This window comes from Panthera uncia, chromosome A2, assembly GCF_023721935.1.
Source record: "Panthera uncia isolate 11264 chromosome A2, Puncia_PCG_1.0, whole genome shotgun sequence".
NCBI lineage: Eukaryota > Metazoa > Chordata > Mammalia > Carnivora > Felidae > Panthera > Panthera uncia.
In genome coordinates this window covers 6,236,018-6,263,138 of record NC_064816.1, presented here as the reverse complement: position 1 = coordinate 6,263,138, position 27,121 = coordinate 6,236,018, and the positions used below count along the sequence as shown (strand labels likewise).

Genomic DNA, 27,121 nt, shown 5'->3' with positions numbered 1-27,121 from the left:
GGGGGGGGGGGGGGGGCGCCTGGGTGGCTCAGTCAGTTGAGCGTCTGACTTCGGCTCAGGTCATGATCTCATGGTCTGTGGGTTCGAGCCTCGCGTCGGGCTCTGTGCTGAGGCTCAGAGCCTGTGCTCAGAGCCTGGAGCCTGTTTCGGATTCTGTGTCTCCCTCTTTCTCTGACCCTCCCCCATTCATGCTCTGTCTCTCTCTGTCTCAAAAATAAATAAACATTAAAAAAAATTTAAAAAAAGTTTTGGGGGCACCTGGGTGGCTCAGTTAGTTAGGCATCTGACTTCAGCTCAGGTCATGATCTCACAGTTCATGAGTTCGAGCCCCATGTTGGGCTCTCTGCTGTCAGCACAGAGCCTGCTTCAGATCCTCTGTCCCCTCTTTCTCTGCCCCTCCCCAAATTTAGTTCTCTCTCTAAATAAATAAATAAGTAAATAAACAAACATTTAAATGAATAAGTAAATAAATCATTAAAAAAGTTTTTATTGGGGCACCTGTACGGTTCAGTTGGTTAAGTGTCCTACTCTTGACTTCGGCTCAGGTAATGACCTCACAGTTTGTGAGATTGAGCCCTGCATGGGGTTCTGTGCTGACAGTGCAGATCCTGTTTGGGATTCTCTTTCTCCCTCTCTCTTTGCCCCCACCCCACTCACATTCTCTCTCTCTCTCTCTCTTTCTCAAAATAAATAAACATTTTTGGGGGCACTTGGTGTCTCAGTCAGTTAAGCGTCAACTTTGGCTCAGGTCATGATCTCACGGTTCATGGGTTCGAGCCCTGCGTCGTGCTCTGTGCTGACAGCTCAGAGCCTGGAGCCTGCTTCCAATTCTGTGTCTCCCTCTCTCTCTGCCTGTCCCCTGCTCATGCTCTGTCTCTCTCAAAAATGAATAAATGTTTTAAAAATTTTTTAAAAAATTTTTTAAGTTTTTATTTAGGAGAGGAGTTAAGATGGCAGAGAACTAGGGGAACCCTGGGCTTTCCTAGTCTCAAACACAGCTGTATTGAGTCAGATCATTTGGGGCACCCAGAAAATTGATCTGCAGACTGGCAGAAGGATCTCCACAGCTGGAGGGAGACAGTGTAACAGGTGCAAGGTGAGTGGATGTGAATTGGGGGAGAGAAAAATGGCAGTGCTAGGAAGGGGACAGAGTCCTTTTCGTAGAGAGACAAAATGGAAAGAAAGAGAGAAGGGTTAAGAGAGTATGGCATCAGGGTCGCACCAGAGGAAAACCTCTCTGGACCACGGACTGGGGGGAGAGAGAAGTACTGAGTGTTGAGGGGTTTGTTTGTTTTTTGTTTTGGCAAATAGTGTTTCGAGTTCAAACACTGTTTTGGAAGTGCTCAACTTTATCATGAGGAGAGCTGTGGCACGCCCTCCTGGGGAGGAGAGAGCTGGTCCCAGAGTGCATAATGTAGGGATCTCTGGGGCACACTGAGAGAGAACATTCCCCTTCCTTTTGGAAGAGGGTATGTTGCCTCCCCAAGGACAAAAGACCCTGCAGGTGCCAACAAAAGTGTTTTCATCAGCAGGGGACAGAGGCACACCCAGAGAAAATATAACCTTTGCTGCTTTTAGCCGTGCTACACCATAGATTCCGCACACTGTGCAGGCATGGGACTGTTTTTCAGGAATAAAGGACTTCAGACACAGCATGGAGATGCTCTACTCCAGAGGAGGGGGTGGGTCCGGGTGGTGTCAGGTCCTTTAAGACTTCAAGTTTTGGGTGGCTCAGTTGGTTGAGCATCTGACTTCAGCTCAGGTTATGATCTCACAGTTCGTGGGTTCGAGCCCCGTGTCAGGTTCTGTGCTGACAGCTCAGAGCCTGGAGCCTGCTTCAGATTCTGTGTGTGTCTCTCTCCATCCCTCTCCCCCTCATGCTTTGTCTCTTTCTCTCAAAAATAAATAAACATTAAAAGAAAAAAAGACTTCAAGTTTTGAATCCCAGCTGCACACCTAAGAAAAAGCTCATCAAGGGATGCCTGGGTGGCTCAGTCAGTTGAGCATCCGACTTCAGCTCGGGTCATGATCTTGTGGTCCATAAGTTCAAGCCCCACGTCAGGCTCTGTGCTGATCGCTCAGAGCCTGGAGCCTGCTTTGGATTCTGTGTCCCCTCTCTCTCTGCTCCTCACCTGCTCGTGCTCTATCTCTCTGTCTCTCAGAAATAAATAAACATTAAAAAAAATTTTTAAAAAGAAAAGAAAAAGCTCATCACAAGTGCCCTCTTTAATGCCCATCACCTATTTAACCCATCCCTCCCCCCCAACTCCCTCCAGTAACCCTCAGTTTGTTCTCTATAGTTAAGAGTCTGTTTCTTGGTTTGCCTCTCTCTCTTTTTTAGTCCCTTTGCTCATTTGTTTTGTTTCTTAAATTCCACATATGGGTGAAATCATATGGTATTTGTCTTTCTCTGACTGACTTTTCTCACTTAACATTATACTTTCCAGCTCCACCCATGTCATAGCAAATGGTGAGATTTCATCCTTTTTTTCTTTTATAATAGAGTTATTAGAAATCTCAAGGTCACTGGCAAAGCAATAATATGTTGTTTCATTCATACTCTAGGTAGAATGAGTGAGATTTTAGCCTTAATTTAATAGGTGAAAATGGTGCTCCTTGTTAATAATTACTTACTTTTCTTCAATTAGTGAATTTAACATGTCTAAAAGAAAATAAAGAAGTACAGAATTCTGTACCCTTAATGCAAAATTAATATTTTAAACACATTGCTTGGTCAAGTTTTGTTGAATTAATGCTATTTGACAGTAAGGATTTGACAAATTAACTGCCGCCCTTCAAATCCTTCCTGCAATCTGTAGCAGAATCCATTGCAAATGTTGCCAACATCACCAACCCACAGAGCTTCATGGCTCTCAGTCACCTCTGTGTCAACGCCGTTGACCAAAACTGATGAAGGTTCTTCCCAGAGCATCGTGTTGATCTCCAGAGCAGATGTTTATGTCGTGAGTCATGCCGTTGCAAGTGTCAGAAATGCTTGTGGCTAATGTATTTTCTTCTTTTTTCTTTCTTTTTTTTTTTTGAAAGGAGCAAGCTTTTTTATTGTTTTTTTTTTCCTGTAACCCATTTCATTTTATTTTTTCTAAACTTATTTATTGTTTAATTTACATCCAAGTTAGTTAGCATATGGTGCAACCATGATTTCCGGAGCAGATTCCTTAATGCCCCTTACCCAGTTAGACCATCCCCCCCTCCCACAACTCCTGCAGCAACCCTCTGTTTCTTCTCTATATTTAAGAGTCTTTTATGTTTTGTCCCCCTCCCTGTTTTTATATTATTTTTGCTTCCTTTCCCTTATGTTCATCTGTGTTGTATCTTAAAGTCTTCATATGAGTGAAGTCATATGATATTTGTCTTTCTCTAACTGACTAATTTCACTTAGCATAATACACTCTAGTTCCATCCACGTAGTTGGAACTGGCAAGATATCATTCTTTTTGATTGCTGAGTACTACTCCATTGTGTGTGTGTGTGTGTGTGTGTGTGTGTGTGTGTACCACATCTTATTTATCCATTCATCCATCGATGGATATTTGGACTCTTTCCATTCTTTGGTTATTGTTGATAGTGCTGCTATAAACATTGGGGTGCATGTGCCCCTTTGAAACAACATACCTGTATCCCTTGGATAAATACCTAGTAATGCAATGGCTGGGTCGTGGGGTAGTTCTATTTTTAATTTTTTGAGGAGACCCCATACTATTTTCCAGAGTGGTTGCACCAGTTTGCATTCCCACCACCAGTGCAAAAGAAATCCTTTCTGTCCGCATCCTCGCCAGCATCTGTTGTTTCCTGAGTTGTTAATTTAGCCATTCTGACAGGTTTGAGGTGGTATCTCATTGTGGTTTTGATTTCTATTTCCCTGATGATGAGTCATGTTGAGTATTTTTTCATGTGTCGGTTGGCCATCTCGATGTCTTCTTTGGAGAAGTGTCTCTTCATGTCTTTTGCCTATTTCTTCACTGAATTATTCATTTTTTTAGGTGTTGAGTTTGAGAAGTTCTCTATAGATTTTGGATAATAACCCTTTATCTGATATGTCGTTTGCAAATATCTTCTCCCATTCCATCGGTTGCCTTTTAGTTTTGCTGATTGTTTCCTTCACTGTGCAGAAGTTTTTATTTTGATGAGGTCCTCATAGTTCATTTTTACTTTTGTTTCCCTTGCCTCTGGAGACGTGTTGAATAAGAAGTTGCTGCGGCCAAGGTCAAAGAGGTTTTTGCCTGCTTTCTCCTCTAGGATTTTGATGGCTTCCTGTCTTACATTTAGGTCTTTCATCCATTTTGAGTTTATTTTTGTGTATGGTGTAAGAAAGTGGTCCAGGTTCATTCTTCTGCATGTCGCTGTCCAGTTTTCCCAGCACCATTTGCTGAAGAGACTGTCTTTATTCCATTGGATATTCTTTCCTGTTTTGTCAAAGATTAGTTGGCCATGCATTTGTGGGTCCATTTCTGGGTTCTTTATTTTATTCTCTTGACCACCTTTGCTGCACCCCAGAGGTTTTGGGCTGTGGTGTTAACATTTTCATTGGCCTCCACATATTTTTAAATTTGCTCTTTAATTTCTTGGTTAGCCCATTCATTCTTTAGTAGGATGTTCTTTAGTCTCCAAGCATATGTTATCTTTCCAAATTTTTTCTTTGGTTGATTTCAAGTTTCAGGGTTCATCCATATTGTATCATGTGCCAGAACCCCATTCCTTTTTATTATGTAGTAATAATCCATTATATGCACATACACTACTGGGCTGTCCTTGTGTGTTAACAGATGCTAAGTAGCATCCCTGACTTCTACTTGCCAGATGGCAGGAGCACTGTTCTCAATTGTGACAACCAAAACATTGCCAGATATCTGCTGGAGCACAAAATCATCCTGATTCAAAACCACTATCTTTGCTTCTTTCTACCTTAATTTACTAGGGAGATATACATTCAGGAATGACATTCATATTTAAATAATAGAAACATCATTACTGAGGCCTAGCTGACAATTTCAATATGGCACTCCACTGAGGTCATAATGTCTACCCAAGGCTGACACTCAGGTAAACTCCTATTCCAGGTGTAGAATTCTTATCAACTGGGGCTCTCAGGGACCGGAGTTCCCCCTTGTAAATAGGCAAGAGTCACCCACGTACTGATCATGTTCCAGAGTTTACCGTCAGAGGGTGCCCACCCTTACTCATCTCATTCCACATGCCTTCGTGCACCTGTAGTCACATAGTAGGTGTTGTCCCAGCACAGAATAGACAAACTCCTTCTGTGTATTTGTACACAATTCTCCACAGTAAAATCTGACTCATAATTGTGTGTCTAATGGGATACCATTTTCTTCTAAGGAAAAGAAAATTATACCTATATCTGTATCTATCTATATCCATTTCTCTCTCTCTCTCTCTCTCTCCCCCTCTATAGATAGATAGATAAGATCAAAGCCCTGGGCAAGAAGGATCAAATCGACTTCCCCTTTCTGAATGCCAATAAGAAACACCAAGTCAGTCAACCATAGTAAATTCCCATAAAACCAAAAATTTTGTTTGATTTTTTAATCTCATGAGAGGGAGAGTTCCCATCCTGCTCATGCTTTTTTGTCACTTTTTATTTTGAACTATTTTTCGACTCACATAAAAGTTGCAAAAACAGCACCAAGAGCATTTCAGTGTACATTTCCCAGAGCTCCCCTTGATGGTGACATAATCTTTCATAATCTTTGTAAATTACCCAAACAAGGAAACAGACCTTAGAGCAATACTATTAACTAGAACTATATGCCTTACTGGGATTTAACCTGAGTTCCCTTTTGGAAACACAGAAGAGACAAGGCTTAATGCATTCACGCTGAATCAGATCGGAAGCCTTTGTCTGATCAAAGTCTTAGTTCATTCAAAGAGGACATAGCCATAGTTGAAAGTATGAATAATCTATCCATTTCCAGGCTCCATGTGGGCCAGTCTGCATTCATCAAAAAGGAAATCACTCTAGGACACCCCTTTTTACATTAATCCACATGCATACATGCATGTCTTTTCTGTCTCAGTTGCTCCAGGCTTCAGCTCTCAGGCCTGGCTGTACTTTCCAAACCTCTCATAGTGCTTTTGAAAATTCCAGTGCATGAGACTCCTACTAGAGCAATTATGTTAAAAATCTCTAGAGGTCAGATTTTTAAAATTCTCCAAGGATCCCAAACCACAGCCCAAGTTGAGAATCTCTCTCACAGATTTTGCAATAAGACTCAAATCGACAGGATCACAGGCTAACCATAAGCTGTAGTGGGAGACAGCCTCCCCACTGAGTTTCACATCAAGGCTCATTTTAATTTGTGTGGCTGAGAGCTGAAGGGACCTGTCCTCTACTGCCCTCCAAGATCATCATGAACAGCTGGCCAAGAAAGAAAGAGGACAGAGAAAGACCACAACCAGAGGCCACTTGTGAGCTAATGTCAAGGAGAAAAATTTGACATCACATCATTTAAAAAATATCAGAAGACATTAAAAAAAATTCTCTACTGGTCTAGTCTTTAGGAGTGGTCATATTATAATCAGACCCAAAGGAAGAAAGTCAAACAGAAATGCCCAGCAAGGGAGTTGAACCTCCTCATTTACAAATGTGATTACCAGATGGTAAATCTGAGAGCAGATTTCTGTAACATCCAGTTAGAATACATACGACTGGAAACAGCATACTGCAGGCATGCAAAAAATGACTTAGTCCCTTGAAGTTAAGACTACGAACCAACTAAAATAACTTACTTATCAAGACTAATACTAGGCTCGGTAAGATTCACTTCCACTCTGTGTTGTGACCGTCATGCAAAACTACTGTGTTATAAACTGCCCTATCCTAACCAGTCCCTTGCCTTACAAGACCCTAACTTGAAATCACCCACCCAGCCTAAGACCCTACAAAGATCCTTCCTTGATTTACCCCTCTCGGACAGTATTGAGATCCTCTCAAGGTGGTGTTTTCCTTTGCTATGGTAAATCTAATAAGCTCAGCAGCTTGTTTTACAGCATTTTCAGGTGGTGTTTTGAAGAGTCAACCGTTGACAACAGCTTCAAGATTCATGGTTACATCACACTTTAAAAGTCCACATGGGGGAAGAATGATGTCAGCAAGATGCAGCATAAGGGTCACTGGTGATCATCTGTTCCCAGAAACATCCTTCAAAACGATGAAGCACACAGGAAAATACCTTCAGGAGATCTAAGATTCAGGTGAGGGATTACAGCACAGAAATAAGAGAAGATGCATTGAAGTAGATGGGGAAAATCAGTTTCACATTGCCTCAGCAACCCTCTCCCAAGACCAGGCAGCACAGATGGATAGAGACACCTTCCTGGGGTGCAGGGAGAGAGAAGTGAGCGCCCTCTTTCACCATGTACACCAGCACCAGGGTAACTCTCACGGATCCAGGCTCCTGGCCCACCTCAGTGCCAGTCCAGCCCCTGTGGACCTAGAATCTGAACCAGTTTCCATAAGCCGAGATTCCTGGAGCACCCCAGCACTCTGGCAGACCGAGGCTCTAGGCAGGTTCCCAGGCACTGAAGCTCCTGGCCAGACTAGTGCCAGGTCAGCTATTATAGACCCAGATTCCTGGCTCACTCCATGGCCAAGCTGAATCGTGTGACCCCAGGTCCCTGGCTTGCCCCAACACCAGGCCTGCCCCTGTGGACCTAGAATCCAGACCAGCTCCCATGGACCCAGGCTCCTGACACACTATGGCAATGGACTGACCTCTGTGGCCCCAGATTCCAGGTAGGTACCCACAGACTCAGCTTCCAACCTTGCCCCAGGACCAGATCAGCCCCAGACTCCCAACTGGCCCTAGCACCTGGCTGATCCCTGTGGCCTTAGGCTCCAGATTGGCTCCCATGGACTCAAACTCTGGTCTTCCCTGGTGCCAGGTTGGCCCCTGGACTTCCAGACCAGGTACCACAAACCCAAACACCAAAGCCACTTCAGTAGTCTCTGATGCCTGTTTGGTCTCCATGAACCCAGGATCCAAGCCCAGTCATATGGACTCAGGTCCTAAGCCCAAGTCTGTGAATCCAGGTTGGTCCCCATGTATCTAAGCACTGGACCCCTGTCCATCTGGCAACCCAGGTAAGACTGCCTGCTTGAGAACTCCAGTAGCAAGCATGTAAAAAAGCCAGTTTTATTGGTCAAAAATAGTGGAATGTTGGCAATTTCATATGACTCAGCCTAGTATTACGTTCTCTACTTTTGTCTATGGTTGGCTGATTTCCATAATTAAAGGTTTTTAAAAACTGGCACTTAATGTATCAATCAGTTCCGTGGGTGCTTATTGAGCGGACATATGACCTGAGATTTCTGGCAGTGACCTCCTAAAACTGAATTCCTAAATATGCAAAGATAGAGACTCCCACAGATGCCACCCTGGGACCAATATTCAGAGCAAGGGTCTGGCTGCAGACCCATGCAGCCAGCCTCTCTCTTGGCGTGTGTCCATCAGGTGAGATTCCACTTGCCCGCTTAGCAGAACTGGAAGGCAGCCACGGTGTCTTTACAGACAGCTGCCCTCTTGGGGGTAAGTGGGGCTGGAGGTAGTCTTTGTTTCTTGGTGTGACATCACTGGGTGAATGTATGGAGGTATTTCTTGGTTCTTGAGCTGATGAGGAACACTGGCTTCAAAGAAGAGTGGTCACCTCCTCTAGGGGAAGCCCTTGACCTTGGAGAGATCCCCAAGGAGAGGTTGAAGAGCCATTGGTAAACCTACAACTTGCACCCAGTTGCCTCCTAAAGACCTGAAATAGTCAATACAGGCGTCCTACTTCCATATCCCAGCCCCCACAGGAAACTGAGGTATTCAGGGAACAGACGTGAAATGGGACAGTTTGTCTAACAAGGAGCCTTGGGAATTGACTTCTCATTGGCCCAGAAATTGTAAATATTCCCTCTGTTCTTACAATTCATCCCCACCCTAGCTTGTCTTCTTTGAGCCAGGTGGATACCTACCTGTGCCTCTGTGAGGCATCCTCTTTGTCTCCGGGATCTGGTCCTCTTTGGGCAACAGAACCAGGATCTCCATTGACCATCACCAGGGAGGAAACTGAGCCAAGTTTGCCTCAGTGATAATGTCAAGAAGAGGAAAGATATCCCAGTAAGTGGGTTTGGAGGACAAGGAGAGAGAGCAAGAGAGAGAACCTTGATGAATGTTGGCAGAGTAGGTGGCAGCCTTTGTGTTTCCAGAAACACTGGGAGATTTTATGTGGCTGAGTTCACTCATTTCCCAGCCCAGAATTCAATAACCACACCTATCTACCTAGCTCAACCTCATGCAGCTGTGATGCCACCAATCTCTTTCCAAAACCAGTGATTTATAACACAGTTCCTAGTATCTGAACCTGATTTTCCAAGCCCACTTGAGCACCTTGAAGAACAGAGGCATTCCCTCTAAGACATTTGTATTATTCCCACCACTGAGTCCTTGAAGCCCTTGGATTTCTTGATGTTTTCAGGCTGAGAGGCCCTAGAAACAAGTCTGGGGATTCATCTAGGGTAGGATTTAGGCCTACTTGAGTAGAGCCTAACCAAGAAGATGAAGGGAGCACATGAGTCTCCCAGTTCCTGAGACTTAAAGCTTTCCCAAGAGCTTTGGACAGACAAGGAGGGACAGAGTAAGTGGGTGATAGCCTAGGTGTGCAGGACAGAAGAATGTGAGATGAGCACATTGATTCAGTTAGTAATTTAATCTATAGGGTACTCACTAGCTCCTTTTGTGTTAAAAAAATACCTGAGTCTTTTAGCCAAATTATGATACCATGAGGTAGGATGTTGTCAGTGCCACAGAGTGGCATAGCCTCTGATCTGATGCCAAAACACAGAGTAAGAAACCACCTTTGACAAGGGGGCTCTGTAGCAGTGAAATCTGGTGGAGCATGGTCAGGGGGACAGGGAACTCCAGGAAGAAAGAATATAAAAGGACAGTGTGCCTCAGTGGAAAGGCTGTGAGCTTTGGACTCAGGAAGACATACAGCAGAGCGAAGCTCACCTTTAGGAGCTGTGGGAGCTACGCCTCCTTTCTCCTCTTTGGGCCTCAATGATCACACCTGTAGAAAGGGATCATAATCTCTTCCCCATGGTTTGTCACTAGGATGATATGTCATATATGTAAGCATCTATCCTAGTGCTTGGCACATATTATGAACTTATTAAATGATTTGAAATGTGAAGAAGCATGGAGACAGAAATAGCAGGGAAGGATGGGATTTTAATAAAGGGATTGACCTACTGTCCCCCAAATCTGCTGTAAAACATAATTTTAGGAGGGCAGTAGTAAATAAAGTGAGAAGTATAGATTTGCATGGGTGTCTGAACCTTTGAAGAAATAAACACTTCTTCCAGACTTCATGGACTGACTTCAGTAAGAGAACAATTTCACTTGTGGGCGGGGGTATGCTGGAGCATGCGGTGACCCGGGGTCTAGCCGTGTGGGGTGCTAAGTGCAGGGGCTTGTGGTGGCTTGGACAGGGAGGTGGTGATGTCTTTTCAGCCCAGACTGCTGGGACCCACAGCGTTGACACCTGTGTGGTGGGTGGTCCTTGGTGAGTGCTGCAGGGAGGTCTACAGTGGCTGCAAGGGCTCTTGGGGTCCTCAGCAGTGCCTTCAGATCCTTCGGCTAGGGAACTCAGCAGGCAGCAGGGGTGGCTGGAGCCAGTGAGGTGCACGCACTTGGCTGTGGGGACCAGGGGCAGGTGCCTATATATGGCAGGGGCTGGTTGCAGACACACATGTAGTGGGGGGGGGCAGGGTAGCAGCAAGGGCTGAGGCCAGCTATGGACTCGCTGGCAGCTTGTGGAGGCCCTGGCTATTGGCGTGCTTTCCCATGGCTGCATACACGGAGGCCAATAATGGGTAGCAGGCCAAGAGCTTGTAGGTACACAGCTGGGGTGGCTGGTCCCAAGCACACACATGGTTGTGAGGGTCAGCAGGAGAGTCTAGTCTGGCATCTTGCACTTGTGTGGCTGCAGAGGCCTGAGCTGACTGCAGGTGAGGTTCCTGGGTTCTTGCCCGGGCAGGGAGGGACCCAGGCAGCTGGCTTCCATGAATGGAAATCCCTGTGGGGTGAAAGCTGGTGAAATCTTCAGGTAGTCCTGGCAGCTGTGCTTATTTACCATTGATTCCTTCTTCAGGGGTAAACTCTGCTGAGTTTAATCTGCAGAGCAGATCACTGGGAATTGTAGTCACTTATACTGTGGGGCTGCTTTTCTTCCTTGTTTTCAGCTGTCTCTATACATTTCAGCTTTGTAGGGTTTGGGGAGGGTAAAACCGAAGCGAGTCCTTTACACGGTGCTCCAGAAGGCTGGAGAAGCTGGCTGCTCGCCTGACTCCTTCTTTACTGGTAAGGGGATTTCTCTGCAGCTGGGAATGTACCTCTTGATGCTTACCACTGCTAACTTGGGGGATAGGATAGTGCAGGCAAACAGATGCTGTCTTTCTTCTTCTCTTCTGTGATTGATCTCCGGTTTTGTGTTCCACTGAGTTGCGAAAACTCCTTGAGTGGATTCTAGAGTTCTCCCAGAGCTTGTTTTTATTCAATAGCTGGCTAATTGTTGATCTTTGCAGAGGGGCAGAAAGGCTGGGTCTTCTGTGTTGCCATTTTGGTCCTTTGTGCTTCTTGGCTGATTTTAGTCAACCTGGGATGATTTAAAAATATCCTTTAGCTGTGGGGTGCCTGGGTGGCTCAGTCGGTTAAGTATTCGACTTTGACTCAGGTCATGATCTCACAGTTGTGGGTCTGGCATCAGGCTCTGTGCTGACAGCTCAGAGCCTGGAGCCTGCTTTGGATTCTGCGTCTCTCTCTCTCTCTCTCTCTCTCTCTCTCTCTCTCTACCCCTTCCCCGCTCATGCTCTGTCTCTCTCTCACGCAAAGACAAAAATAAATATCCTTTAGCTGTAATGACCATGACCACGAGTATAAAAGCTTTCAGTGAGATCTCTGAGTCTTTCTAGCAAATTGATGAACTGCAGGGGGCTTGGGGACTCCCTTGAAACTTGCAATTGGTGTCAGACATGGGAATGATCTTGTGGACTGTGTTCTCTTTAATTTTGTAGTGTGCCAATTCCCCACAGTCAGTGTCAGAGCGGAATTCACTAGAATGACCCACTCACTGAAAAACATTCATCCTTCCACTTTGACTCTTGGATGACCTCAGGGTCACCCTGTGTATGGAACCGAAGCTGTGCTGTAATCAGTTATTAGAGATAAAAGTTATCCATAGAATTTAAAAAAGATGGATCTAAATCCTGAGGATTGGCTCACTGAATGCATCAGGAAATATAAGCTAACAAGAAATTAGCCAGTTTCCAGGCAATCACTTAGTTACTATTACCTGTAATAGCTAAAATGTAGTTGAAGGACAATATTGGGGCAGATCCTGACTCTGGTCCAAGTTTGAATATAGGACAAAGGAAAGTCTGCATACACAGCTGGTGAATCAGACGGATTTGGTGACTGAGGCTCCAGATGGCTGTTGATAGGACACTTACTCTGCACTGGGCTTTTCATACCCAGTGGCAGATAAAAATGCTCAAGATACTATGAAAGGGCTGAATCAGAAGACACTGTATCACTGTGGACCACTTAGTCACATCCGATCAAGGAGCACACTTTCATCCTCAGAGTAGTAGTTTGGTGGAGCATTGCAGTGAACATTTGAAACAGTGTTGTCTAAAACAGGAGAGATATAAAGTCATGATGTGTTGGCTTACATACCTTTACAAGTGTGATACCACACTGAACCTGAGGGTGCCCAGGAATACCTTCACCAGATAAACCCCTGCACTTATCTAGGGGATCTGGGTCAGTAAGTTCGGGGCAGGATAGTGTTGTGGCTATGCATCTTCCTTACATCAACTTTATTTTTCCTGCTTGATGCAATGGTCCCAGGACTGGTGCTACTCTGTGCATGCTGGGTATGAGGAGAATCCCTCATCAAGGAACTCTAACTCTACTTCTAAATCTTTATGTCAGAATTCCCAAGAGCCTGACAACTTAGATTTTTGCCTTCATCCCATCTAGGAAAATTGGGGTAGTCGAGACAGCCACTAGCTCTATACCCGTAAAACTTCATTCCATACAAGTGGGGGCAGACTGAGGGGGTAGAACTAGGTCGAATATTTCTGCCCACCATGTGGACCAGCAGACTTACAGAACAAAGGTGTGCAAGGTTGGGCGAAAGGAAGTGATAAATGGGAAAAAAGGAGGAACAGTTATTGAGGGTAGAGGGATACATAGACTAGGCAGTTAGGGAAACCCAATATTCTACTGGTGCCTTGACGCAGGCTCTGAGCAAAGGATGATATTGTTTCTTAGCTCAGTTATAGAAGATGCTGAGGCCACCACTCCTTTTGGAACCTGACCAAGTCAGATGGAAGGCTGCCAGTCTGAATGGCATTGCTCTGGATGACATTTTGGTCATATGATATGAGAACGGACTGGACTCATTGTTAGTGACTGAGTGCAACTCTGGTAATGTTCCCAGTGTCTTTGACTTGTATTTTTCAGTTTGTATCTTCTAATATCCTGCAATATATTATAACATTAACACTGTTAGTAAGAATATAATACTGATATTGATGGCTTCACATATTGGGAAATTGAGTTAAAATCCCCCTCATTATGAATACTAATGGAAAATGGTCTGAGGAAGAGCCGATTTTAGTAATCATCAATTACTTTCTACGCTAAATAATTCACAAGCTTATCATAATGTATAAATAGAGGTAGATCAAGCGACAAAAATACAACAATGGATGTAATGGCTTTATAGGGTGGATTAGTTATTTCTTCAAATTTATCCCTATCCATACTGATGGCAAGAAATGTTAGGCATATCATCATTTTGCTGTAAGACAGCCTTAGCCAAGGACAGCAGTGTCTGCCTGTGTGATAAAGAATTTATCCCTGCTCAAAAAATTTCTGGGATGTATTCTCTAAGCCCTTTGAATGTCATGCCTTGTAAGAGAGTCTTAGTTTGTCTGGAGATCTTGAGTCACATTTGTAGTGATTTGAGGTGGGGATTGGCCCTACCAGATAGTCTTAGGGAGGAAATGGCCACAATAGGTAGTAATAACACGATTTCAGGAGGGGATTCGGGTCACATGGTATCAGCCAATCTTCAGAGGACTGGAGCTTAGAGACTGATATGAGGGACGAGGACAGTCATTTGTTCCCACGTGATGGAGTCTCCGTAAAAATTCCAAACACTGAAGTTAAGGAGAGCTTCCCTGATTGGCAATATTCTGTGTGTATTAAAGACGATGCCGTCTTGACTCTGGTGATAGTTGACAACGGAGGCTCAATATTTGGTATTTTACTGGGCTCTGCCCTGTGTGCTGCTTTTATTGGTTGATTTTAATCTGCACCCTTTAGCTGTAACAAACTACTTTTTAATTGAAGGATAGTTGACATGCCATGGTACGTTGATTTCAAGTGTACAACATAGTGATTCAACAATTCTATACATTATTCAGTGCTTACCACAATAATACAGTTACCATCTGTCACCATACAAAGTTATTAGAATACGATTGGCAGCTGTAATAAACTCTAACTGGGAGGATAATAATTGTAACCATGAATATAACAGCTGTGTGTCTTTCTAGTGAATTATGAAAATGTGGGTTGTTAGGGAGCCCCTAAACATGCAGTTAGTGTCAGAATGAGGGCAGTCTTGTGGAATGAGTTCCTTCCGACTTTATAATGGGCCAACTGTCACACTCTGATAGCATTTGGTGATTTCCATGGTGTAAGTAAGATCACAATGATCAATTTTAGACTACTGACATTTTAACAAAATTTATTAAAGTTTAAGTATCTACTCTTGTGAGACAATATAAATAAACTTCAAAACACCTTTCCTGTTCCAGGTGGTATGATGAAAATTTATTTATTTCCGATGTATCCATCATACCAAGTTAGAAGTTAACTTCATACCAAGTTAGAAGTTACATACTCTATGTTCTTTATTTTAGTGGTTTCATAAAATCTTTTATCATATGTGTTTGACAAAGAAGGTCCAAAATACTCGATATTTCTATTCTCCTGCAAAGCAATACAAGAACATTGTAATTTTTCATTCTAATTACCTCTATTGTATTCTGTTATTGTTGCTTAATATTTTAATTCACCTTGATTATGCACATTTTACAATTATTACTTTATAGACTCAGTGTTTTGTTTAAATTTTTCCTACACATATACCAATTTCTTAGTAAACCATTGCTTCTTGGACATCACTTACTCTGTGGATTCGATTTATTTTAGCCTGACACATATTCTTGAGTAATTCTTTCAGCAAAAACCCATGCGTGCTGTCCTCTCCCAATATGTATCTGAAGTGGCAATACCCCAGTCAAGGTCCTTTGAACTGAGTCTTCAAACCTGTGTTGTTGCAATGTATCAATTGTTCAAGGTGCAAAATATGTATAAGCTAGTATTGTAAATAACACAGATAAGCAATTGGTTATAAGCTCATCTAAACTTCTGGACTCATCTCCATGGCATTCATGTAACTTCCCCCTTTCAATACTTTCAGAGGAATGATACCCATGGAACCAAGGAACCAAACCAGTGCATTCGAATTCATCCTCCTGGGGCTTTCAGAAACTCCAGAGCAGGAGACCCTCCTCTTCGCTCTGTTCCTCTGCATGTATGTGGTCATGGCCATGGGAAACCTTTCAATCATCCTGGCAATCAGCTCAGACTCCCACCTCCACACCCCCATGTACTTCTTCTTAGCTAACCTATCTTTGGTTGATTTCTGCCTGGCCACCAACACAGTCCCCAAGATGCTGGTGAACATCCAAATCAGGAGCAAGTCAATCTCCTATGCCTGCTGCCTGACCCAGATGTACTTTTTCCATTTCTTTGGCATCGTTGACAGTGTCCTGATTGCCGTGATGGCTTATGACAGGTTTGTGGCTATATGTCACCCCTTACACTATACCACCATCATGAGCCCACGCCTCTGTGGCCTGCTGGCCGGTAGCCCATGGGTGTTTTCCTACTTTATATCCCTCACTCATATTCTCCTGATGGCTCGTCTGGTTTTCTGTGGGAACAATGAGCTACCTCACTACTTCTGTGACCTCACTCCCCTTCTCAGGCTTTCTTGCACTGACACGTCTGTGAACAAGATCTTTGTGCTCATTGTGGCTGGGCTGGTGATAGCCACACCTTTTATCTGCATCCTGGCCTCCTATGCTCGCATCATTGTGGCCATCATGAAAGTCCCTTCTGCAGGAGGCAGGAAGAAAGCCTTTTCCACCTGCAGCTCCCACCTCTCTGTGGTTGCTCTCCTTTATGGGACCACCATTGGGGTCTATCTGTGTCCCTCCTCTGTCCGCACAGCTGTGAAGGAGAAAGCCTCTGCTGTGATGTACACTACAGTCACCCCCATGCTGAACCCCTTTATCTATAGCTTGAGGAACAGAGATCTGAAGGGGGCCCTGAGGAAGCTTGTCAACAGAAAGATCACTTCATCTTCCTGACCACAAGGACACCTGGAAACTTCCAGGAAGTAGGATCTCAACATCTAGGGTCTTGGGCACAAGCATAGAATTGCACAGTTTGGGAAAACAGCCACTTTGGAGTTTGAGTTGTAGAAGTTTCGAAGGAAATCTCAAGATGGCCCTGTTACTATGTTCTCAATTACTGGGACAAGTAAGGATGTGTCAAGATCAGTCTAGCCCTACCAGATTGGATTTGTCCTGATTCAAAATCCAGTTAGCTTTCCACAAATATTTATTGAGTTCATATTCTGAACTTGATATAGGTGCTAGCCAGGGAGTGGTGAGGAGACACAAGATTCCTATTGTGTGGAGTTTATAGCTGCATGTGGGAGATGACACTGGCCACTAACTATAATAGAACGAAATATGCACATGAGGGCAAGGATAGGGCAGAGTAGGAAAACCCAACAGAGTCTGGAAGGGGGGATCAGGGAAGGTTTCCTAAAAGAGATGATCCTTCACCTCAAAGGATAAGATGATGTTTTTCAGGCAAATATGAGGAGAAAGAGTATCAGGAAAAAAAAAAAAACAGTATGTGAAAAGACGAGAGAGCAAGAGAAAGTGAAAGTGAAATATCCAGTTATGGTGAATGACTTGGGTCACAGATCAAGGACTTTGGGACCACCTCAAGAGTTTTGCTTTTTCCAGAGAACCAGGCAGTTAATTGACTTCCAGGGACCAAAGTCAGGGAGCATGTGAATGAATCATGCCCCCCCCCCCCCACTTCACTCCTATTCTATCTTCTGGAGAAACAAGATGGCATGACCTAGATAAAAGTTGCACAAGTCACAAGGGAAAAAATTCAGACCATGCATTAAGGGGATGAGGAATAGTATAAGGCTTTCAAAGAGAAAAATGCCAATCAATTGAATCATGAATGTCTAAGCCAAAAGGAAGCTAAGGCATATCTCCATCACCATATATATGCCTGTGGAATGCATAGGAGTAGTAACACTGCTTACAACAGAAGTGAGAGCTATTCATTATGAGTTTATCTTGTGCCATACACCGTACTGTGTTTCTTTTCTTTGTTTCATTTAGTCATTCTAAAGCCCCTATGAAGGTAATACATTTCTTTTTTTTTATTATTATTATTGGGTAGTAGTGCTAATACTCATATGGAGATTTACAACTGAAGTGAAATGAGTGGTGCCTTTTCAGGGGCCAGAAATTTTCAAATGGTGCTAAGGAGCTGACATCATCTTAAGCCGAATGGCTTTGAATAATCACACATCCAATTTGCCTTTGGTACTTCCTTCCATGAAAATTAAATTAGAATTTCTCAGTTGAACAAACAGATACCAGACCTGGTGCTGTTATGGCAACTATTAGCGACAGCACAGGTAGAAAAATACATTTAGTGGGGGAATGTCCTAATGGATAAAATACAGAATTTAATAATTTTGGAGTTTGCAATGGAGTACCCATGCATCTGGTCATGGCATGTTTTGGATAACCAAAAACACAGGCGAAAGTTGATCCACAGCCTCTCCCTTCCTAAGTTTCCTTCCATTCTCTTGCCACATGCATGGAAGTAATCACAGTGTTGGCTGGGAGAGAGTTGGAATTTGCAAACTTGGAAGACTGTTACAACCTGGGACTCAGAATATTTGTGAATATTTCTCTCTGATACAGAAAGATATGGCTTCAGCTCAAGCACTGATTTGACCCCCTCCCCCTCTATGGAATGAAAGATTCATTGTCCAATAAAAATCTCTTAAGATTTTGTTAGCTAAACTGCTTCAATTGTTTTATGTTAAGACATAAAAAAATGCTGATTCAAAGGGGCACACATACCCCAATGTTTATAGCAGCACTATAAACAATAGTCAAATTATGGAAAGAGCCCAAATGTCCATCAGCTGATAAATGGATAAAGATGTGGTATGTGTGCATGTATGTATGTATGTATGTGCGTATGTGTGTGTATGTGTATATACATATACATGATGGAATATTACTCAGTGATCAAAAAGAATGAAATCTTGCCATTGCAACAACGTGGATGGAACTAGAGGGTGTTATGCTAAGTGAAATAGGTCAGTCAGAGAATGACAAATATCATATGATTTCACTCATATGTGGAATTTAAGAAATTAGGAGGAGGGAAGGAAAAATAAGACAAAAAGAGAGAGGGCACCAAGCCATAAGAGAGTTTTAAATACAGAGAACAAACTGAGGGTTGCTGGAGGAGAGTTGTTGGGGGGGGATGGGCTAATGGGCGGGAGCATTAAGGAGGACACTTGTTGGGATGAGCAGTGGATGTTTATATGTAAGTGATGAATCACTAAATTTTACTCCTGAAACCAATACTACATTATATGTTAACTAACTTGGATTTAAATAAATTAAAAAAAAAATTTTAGGGGCTTCTGGGTGACTCAGTCCCTTAAGCGTCTGACCTCGGCTCAGATCATGATCCTGCGGTTCATGGGTTTAAGCCCCATGTCAAGCTCTGTGCTGACAGCTCGGAGCCAGGAGGCTGCTTCAGATTCTTGTTTCCATCTTTCTCTCTGCCCCTCCCCCACTTGGGTTCTTCTCTCTCTCTCTCTCTCTCCCTCTCTCTCTCTCTCTCAAAAATAAACATTAAAAATTTATTTTTTATTTTTTATTTTATTTTTATTATTTGAGAGAGAGCAGGGGGAGGGGCAGAGAGATAGAGGGAGAAAAGATCCCAAGCAGGCTTCATGCTGTCAGCACAGAGCCCAATGTGGGGTTTGAACTCACAAACCGTGAGATCATGACCTGAGCTGAAATCAAGAGTTGGACATCAACTGACTGAGCCACCCAGGCACCCCCCACATTTTCTTTTTTTAAAAGGAGATTGCATCCTCTGGGCAAATATCTAGTAGTGCAATTGCCCGGTCATAGGGTAGCTCTATCTCTAAGTTTCTGAGGAGCCTCCACACTGTTTTCCAGAGTGGCTGCACCAGTTTGCATTCCTGTCAACAGTGTAAGAGGGTTCCCTTTTCTCTGTACTCTCACCAACATCTTTTGTTTCCTGTGTTGCTAATTTTAGTCATTCTGACAGGTGTGAAGTGATATCTCATTGTGGTTTTGATTTGTATTTCCCTAACGATAAGTGATGTTAAACACTTTTCATGTGTCTGTTAGCGGTTTATGTGTCTTTGGAGAAATGTCTGTTCATGTCTTCTGCCCATTCCTTCACTGGATTACTTATTTTGAGTGTTGAGTTTGATAAGTTCTTTATAGATTTTGGATACTAGTCCTTCATCTGATATGTCATTTGCAAATATCTTCTACCATTCCATTGGTTGCCTTTTAGTTTTGTTGATTGTTTCCTTTGCTGTGCAGAAGTTTTCTATCTTGATGAAGTCCCAGTAGTTCATTTTTCCTTTTGTTTCCCTTGCTTCCAGAGACATGTCTAGTAAGAAGTTGCTTCAGCTGAGGTCAAAGAGGCTGCTGCCTGTTTTTTCCTCTATGGTTTTGATGGTTTATTTTCTTACATTAGGTCTTTCATCCATTTTGAATTTTTGTATATGGTGTAAGAAGGTGGTATAGTTTCATTCTTCTGCATGTCGCTGTCCAGTTTCCCCAGCACTATTTGTTGAAGAAGCTGTCTCTTTTCCATTGGATTTTCTTTCATGCTTTGTTGAAGATTAGTTGACCATATAGTTGTGGGTCCATTTCTGGACCCCATTTCTGGGTTCTCTATTCTGTTCTACTGATCTATGTGGTGTTTTTTTTTTGTGTGTGTGCCAGTACCATACTGTCCTGATGATTACAGCTTTGCAATACAGCTTGAAGTCCAGAATTATGATACATTCCACTTTGCTTTTCTTTTTCAACATTACTTTGGCCATTCATGCTTTTCTTTTTCAACATTACTTTGGCTATTCAGGGTCTCTTCTTGTTCCATACAAATTTTAGAATTATTTGTTCTAGCTCTGTGAAAAATGCTGCTGTTACTTTGACAGGGATTGCATTGAACGTGTAGATTGCTTTGGATAGTGTAGACATTTTGACAATATTTGTTCTTCTAAAATACTGATTTGAAGGGGCGCATGTACCCCAATGTTTATAGTAGCACTATCAATAATAGCCAAATTATGGAAAGAGCCAAAATGTCCATTCACTGGTGAATAGATAAAGAAGGTATGGAGGGGATATATATATAAGATGGAATACTAATCAGCTATCAAAAGAAAGAAATCTTGGCATTTGCAAAGACATGGATGGACCTAGAATGTATTATGCTAAGTGAAATAAGTCAGTCAGAGAAAGATTTCACTTATATGTGGAATTTAAGAAACAAAACTGATGAACATAGGGTAAGGGGAAGAAAAATAAAGTAAGATAAAACAGAGAGGGAGGCAGCCCATAAGAGATTCTTAAATATAAAGAACAAACTGAGGGTTGCTGGAGGGGAGTTGGGACGTGGGCTAAATGGGTGATGGCATTAAGGAGGACACTTGTGATGAGCACTGGGTGTTATATATAAGTGATGAATCACTCAATTCTGCTCCTGAAACAAATACTATACTATACATTAATTAACTTGAGTTTTAACAAAATATTGGAAGAAAAAAACTTAATAAGAAGATTGAATTGGTAATCCAAAATCTCCTAAGAAAGAAAAGCTTGGGACCAGATGGCTTCAGTGGTCCAAACTTTTAAAGAAGAATTAGCACCACTACTACTCAAACTCTTCCAGAAAGAGGACGAACACTTCCAACCTCGTTCTGTGTGGCCAATATTGTCCTGGTATCAAAGCCAGGCAAAGACACTATAAGAAAATAAAATTACAGACCAATATCCTTTATGAATACTAATGCAAAAATCCTCAACAAAATACTAACAAACCCCAACATAGTGACAGGATTGTACATCATGACCAAGTGAGATTGATTCCTGGAATGCAAGAATAGTCCAACACAAGAAAAATCAGTCAATGTATATAGCACATCAATAGAGTGAAGGGGGAGAAACACATGATTATTTCAATTGTTGAAGAGAAATCACTTGATGAAATTTAACAGCCTTTTGTGCTATAAATACCCAAGAAACTAAGGATGGAAGGAAACTACCTCAATACAATAAAGGTCAGACATTAAAAAAAAATAAAAGAAAAAAAACCAACAAATATAGCTGACACCATACTTAATGGTGAAAGACTAAAAGCTTTTCTTCTAAGATCAGGAATAAAACAAGAATGCCTGATCTTATCACTTCTTTTCAACATAATATGAGAAGTCTTAGCCAGAGCAATTAGGCAGGAAAAGTAAATAAAAAACATCCAAAATGGAAAGGAAAAAGTAAAATGGTCTCTGTTCACAGATGGTATGATCTTATATGTAGAAAACCCCAAAGATGTCACACACACACACACACACACACACACACACACACACACGCGCGCGCTAATAAATTCAGTAAAGCTAAACACACTAGAGCTAATAAATTCAGCAAAGCTATACAAAGTTGTACAAAGGATATAAAATCAGCACACATAAATCAGTGTGTATCTACACACCAACAATGAACCATCTGCAAAGGAAATCAAGAAAATAATCCCACTTACAATAGCATCAAAAAAGGATACAATATAATGCTTAGGAATAAACTTAACCAACGGGCAAAAAATTTGTATACTGAAAACTACAAAACATTGTTGAAAGAAACTGAAGAAGACACAGATAAATAAGAAAAACTTCTGTATTCACAGATTGGAAGACTTAATATTGTTAAGATGTCGGTACTACCTAAAGCAAGTGACAGATTCACTATGCCATAAAATCCCTATGCAAATTTCAGCAACATTTTATGCAGAAATAGAAAAATCTACCATAAAGTTCATACGGATTTCAAAGACTCTAAGTAGCCAAGTTACTCTTGAAACATAGGAACACACTCAGAGGTCTCACACTTCATGGTCCTAAAACTTACTACAAAGCACAGTAATCAAAATAGTATGGTACTAGCATAAATACAGACATAGAAATTAATGGAATAGAATAGAGGGCCCAGAAATAAACCCTTGCATATATGGTCAAATGATTTTTGATGAGGGTGGCAAGACAGTTCAGTGGGGTAAAGGACTATCTTTTCAACAAATGGTGTTGGGAAACCAGAATCCACATGCAAAAAAACTGACCCCAAATGTTGGGCCCCTACCTTCCACCATATACAAAAATTAACTTAAAATGGATCAAAGACTCAAACCTAAGAGCTATAGCTATAGAATATTTTGGAAGAAAACATAGAAGGGAAACCTTAGGACATTGGATTTTGCAACGATTTCTTAATTATGGCATCAAAGTCACAGACAACAAGAGAAAATCCAGATAAATTGTCCTTCATCAAAATTTAAAAATTTTGGAGCTTTCTGAGTGGTCTGTATGCCCCAAAGGTACCACAAGGGAAAGCTAGTGGGAGCTGCTGCCTTGTGCCCACTGGTAGATCTGGGGTCACTGTGGTCTCCTGCTCCACCTGAAACTTCCAAACCTTATGGTAATGTCTCTTAGATCAACTCTAACTCAGAAAGGGATTGTGGAAGACCTGATTCAGGGTTAGACACTTTAGACACAGTGAAATCACCCCATGAAGCATTGTTCTGTTCTATTCTTTTACTGAAATCATGTACATGTGTGTCCCCATATGTAAATGTGGTTGCCAGTGGTTAAATTATGGGTTTGGTTACATGCAATAAATATAAAATTTGTATATAGAAAAATTTTTTTAAAAACTTCTGCACATCAAATGACACTATCAACAGAATGAAAAGGCAACTCATGGAATGACAAAAATGTTTGCAAACCATGTATCTGATAAGGGATTAGTATCTAAGATATATAAAGAACTCCACGTCATCAACAATGACAGAACCAAACAATGCAATTAAAAATGGGAAAGGATTGGGCGTCTGGGTGGCCCAGTCAGTTAAGCATCAGACTTCAGCTCCGGTCATGATCTCACAGTTTGTGAGTTAGAGCCCCGCATCGGGTTCTGTGCTGACAGCTCAGAGCCTGGAGCCTGCTTCGGATTCTGTGTCTCCCCCTCTCTCTGCCCCTTCCCTGCTCACTCTCTGTGTTTTTCTGTCTCTCAATAATAAATAAATGTTTAAAAAAATGGGAAAAGGTTTAAATAGACATTTTTCTAAAGACGATATACAAATGGCCAATAAGCACATGAAAAACTATTCAGTATCATTATTCATTAGGAAAGTGCAAATCAACCCCAATGAGATACCACTTCACACTTATTAGGATGACTATTATAAAAACAAACAAAACAAATGGAAAAAAAGTTTTGGCAAGTATATGGATAAACGGGAAACTTTGCTGGTTAGAAATATAAAATGGTGTAGATGTTATGGAAGATAGTAAGGCATTTCCTCAAAAAATGAAACCTAGAATTATCATATGATCCAACATTCCACTTTTGGGTATATGCCCCCAGAAATTTAAAGCAAAGACTCAAATGGATGCTTATACATCTATGTTCATAGCAGCATTATTCACCATAACTACAAGTGTGGAAGCAACCCAAGTGTCCATTGCTGCTACAACATGGATGAATCTTGAAGACACTATGCCAAGTGAAATAAGCCATACACAAAAATCCAAATACTGTGTGATTCCAATTATATGAGGTGCAAAGAGGAGTCAGATTCATAGAGACAGCGAAATGGTACTCCCAGTGGCTGGAGGGAGAGGGGATGGGGAGTTAGCCTTTAAGGAGACAAGGTTTTAGTTTGGGAAGATGAAAAGTTCTGGAGATGGATGGTAGGGATTCACAAATGTGAATGTGCTTAATGCCACTGAACTGTACAGTTAAAAATGGTTAAAGTGGATGGGTACCTGGGTGGCTCAGTCAGTTAAGTATCCAACTTCGGCTCAGGTCCTGATCTCACAGTTCATGAGTTTGAGCCCCACATCAGGCTCTGTGCTGACAGCTCAGAGTCTGGAGCCTGCTTTAGATTCTGCATCTCCTTCTCTCTCTGCCCCTCTGTCTCTCTCTCAAAAATAAACAAACACTAAAAAGGTTAAAAATGGTTAAAGAGAGAGAGATAAAATCTTTTCCTTTAAGCAGTAAGAATATGAGTGATTTTACTTTCTCTTTTGTGTCTTCCCGTGTTTTCCAAGTTTCCTTCAATTAACATTCTTGCTTTGGTAAAAGAATCATGGATGCATTTTAAAAATACATTTTAAAGGATGTTCAAGAAAAATAAAGGCTATTTTGAAAGTTGACTCTTATCAACCACGTCTAATGGCAATAGCATCAGGGAAAAAAAGAACAGGGGAAACGAAATCATATTTTAGAGGCAATTTATAAGGTGACTTTAGTGAGTGGAATACTGTCCACCTCCCTTCCCCGAAATTCATGTCCACCCAGAACCTCAGACTGTGACCTTATGAAGATTAAGACTTTTTTTTCAGGTGAAATAAAGGTAAGGATTTTAAGATGAAACCATTTTAGGATTGGCACTAAATCCAACAACTGGCATCCTTATATAAGGAAGGGATAGCTTTGAGGCACACAGAGCAGAAGGTCATGTGAGGACGAATGCAGATATTGGGTTTATATAGTCCCACGCCAAAGAATGCCAAGGGTCTCCAGCTGCCAGAAGAAGCTAGGATAGAAGCAGAAAATGGATTCTTTCTCAGTTTCCAGAGGGAGCTAAGCCTGCCCAAACCTTGATTTTGGACTTCTGGCCTCCAAAACTATGAGAGAATAAATTTTGGTGTTAAAAAAAAACGTTAAAAATACAGGGATTCAAATAATGATTGAAAAAAACCCCACACTCATTGTCACCTGTGGAAAATGTTAGACAGCCAAGAAATTATTTTGAAAATCAATAAATAGATGGAAATAATATTAAGATTCAAGCATTTTTTTTTTTACCAACACTCCTCTACAAATAGTACCTCAGACTGACCAGAGACTTAAGGAGGGGAAGTTTATTTTTGTAGTATTCCAGCTCATAAATGAATGCCTGGTAGACATTTATTTGCAATCTTTCATCAAATATTGTGTTTATACAATGAATCTCAATGACTGCAGATTTCACAAAAAGAGAGACAATGGAAAATATGTGCTTCGTCCAGCATTACAGTTTGTAGGGATATAAACTGGTGCGGCCACTATGAAAAACAGTGCAAAGCTTCAAGAAATAAAAAAAAATGGAACTACGGTATGATCCAGCCATCTCACTTCTGGGTATATGTCCAAAGGAAATGAAATCAACTTGAGGAAATACCTATATGCCCATGTTCACTGCAGCATTATTCACACTAGTCAAGATAAGGAAACAACCTAAGTTGTCCATTGACGAATGAATGAGGAAAATATGGTAGGTATATGTACAATGGAATATTATTCAGTCTTAAAAATGAAGGAAATCCTTATACTAAGTGAACTAAGTCAGAAAAAGACAGATATCATATGTTTTCACTCATATGTGGAATTTGAGAAATTTAACAGAAGACCGTGGGGGAAGGGAAGGAAAAGTGAGTTACAAATAGAGAGGGAGGCAAACCCATAAGAGACTCTTAAATACAGAGAACAGACTGGTGGGGGGCTGGGGGGCTGGGAAAATGGGTGATTGGCATTGAAGAGGGCACTTGTTAGGATGAGCATTTCGTGTTACATGTAAGTGATGAATCATGCGAATCTATTCCTGAAGACAAAACCATATTGTGTACAGTGTATGTTAGCTAACTTGACAATAAATTATTTTTTTAAAAAAACAAAAAAAAAATGAAGGAAATCCTGCAACAACTCGTATTGTTTGTAAAAAGATAACAAATTTTCAGTTATAAGATGAATAACATCTGGAGATATAATGTATACCATGGTGACTGTAGTTAATAATACTGTACCACACCATTGAAATTTGCTAAGGTAGTAGAATTATTCTCACTAAAAAAAAAAGTAAACCTGTGAGGTGATGGATACGTTAATTAACTTGATTGTGGGGATCCTTTCACAATGTATGTGTATATAAAACCATGACTTTGTATGCTTGAAATATATCACAAAACAATTTTATTTGTCAATTATATCTTAATAAAGTTGGAAAAAGATATATGCCTTCTGAGGAAAGTGTAGCAACCACCTGTGGAGTATCCTTCTTCCCCAAAATCAAGCCTGATTTTGATTCAAGTGTATACATCTAAACATAAATTTATAACTACAACCATTGCGAGGCATATTTGAGACCATACCATACAAATCAACCAGTAAAATCTAGACCACTTCAACAGATAAATTCCAAGAGGGCATAAACAAGAGGGAAAGAAATCCTAGAACTTAAAAGGGACTTTAAGCAGCAATCAATTAAAAAAATTTTTTTAATGTTTTATTTATTTCTGAGACACAGAGGGAGACAGAATGTGGGCAAGGGAGGGGCAGAGAGAGAGGGAGACACAGAATCCGAAGCAGGCTCCTCCAGGCTCCAAGCTGTCAGCACAGAGCCCGATGCAGGGCTCGAACTCATGAAAGGTGAGATCATGACCTGAGCCCTGAGTCAAACGCTTAACCGACTGAGCCATCAGGTGCCCCTAGACAGCAATCAATTAATTGGAACATATGGGTATTTTGGGATTC

At 41.6% G+C, this 27,121-nt stretch overlaps 2 protein-coding genes across 2 annotated transcripts in view; both read left to right on the top strand.

The window, feature by feature from the left end:
• EIF3G (eukaryotic translation initiation factor 3 subunit G) overlaps positions 1–27,121 on the top strand; it is a 767,140-nt gene that overhangs the window by 714,617 nt on the left and 25,402 nt on the right. The gene's annotated exons all lie outside the window — the stretch shown is intronic.
• On the top strand, positions 15,581–16,568 carry LOC125930578 (olfactory receptor 24-like). The gene has a single exon (XM_049642457.1). The coding sequence runs from the start codon at positions 15,581–15,583 to the stop codon at positions 16,529–16,531; it is 951 nt and encodes a 316-aa protein (XP_049498414.1). The 3' UTR covers positions 16,532–16,568.

Excerpts from the sequence above, each read along its gene's own strand:
- LOC125930578 (XM_049642457.1), top strand. The coding sequence starts at position 15,581 with ATGATACCCATGGAACCAAGGAACCAAACCAGTGCATTCGAATTCATC.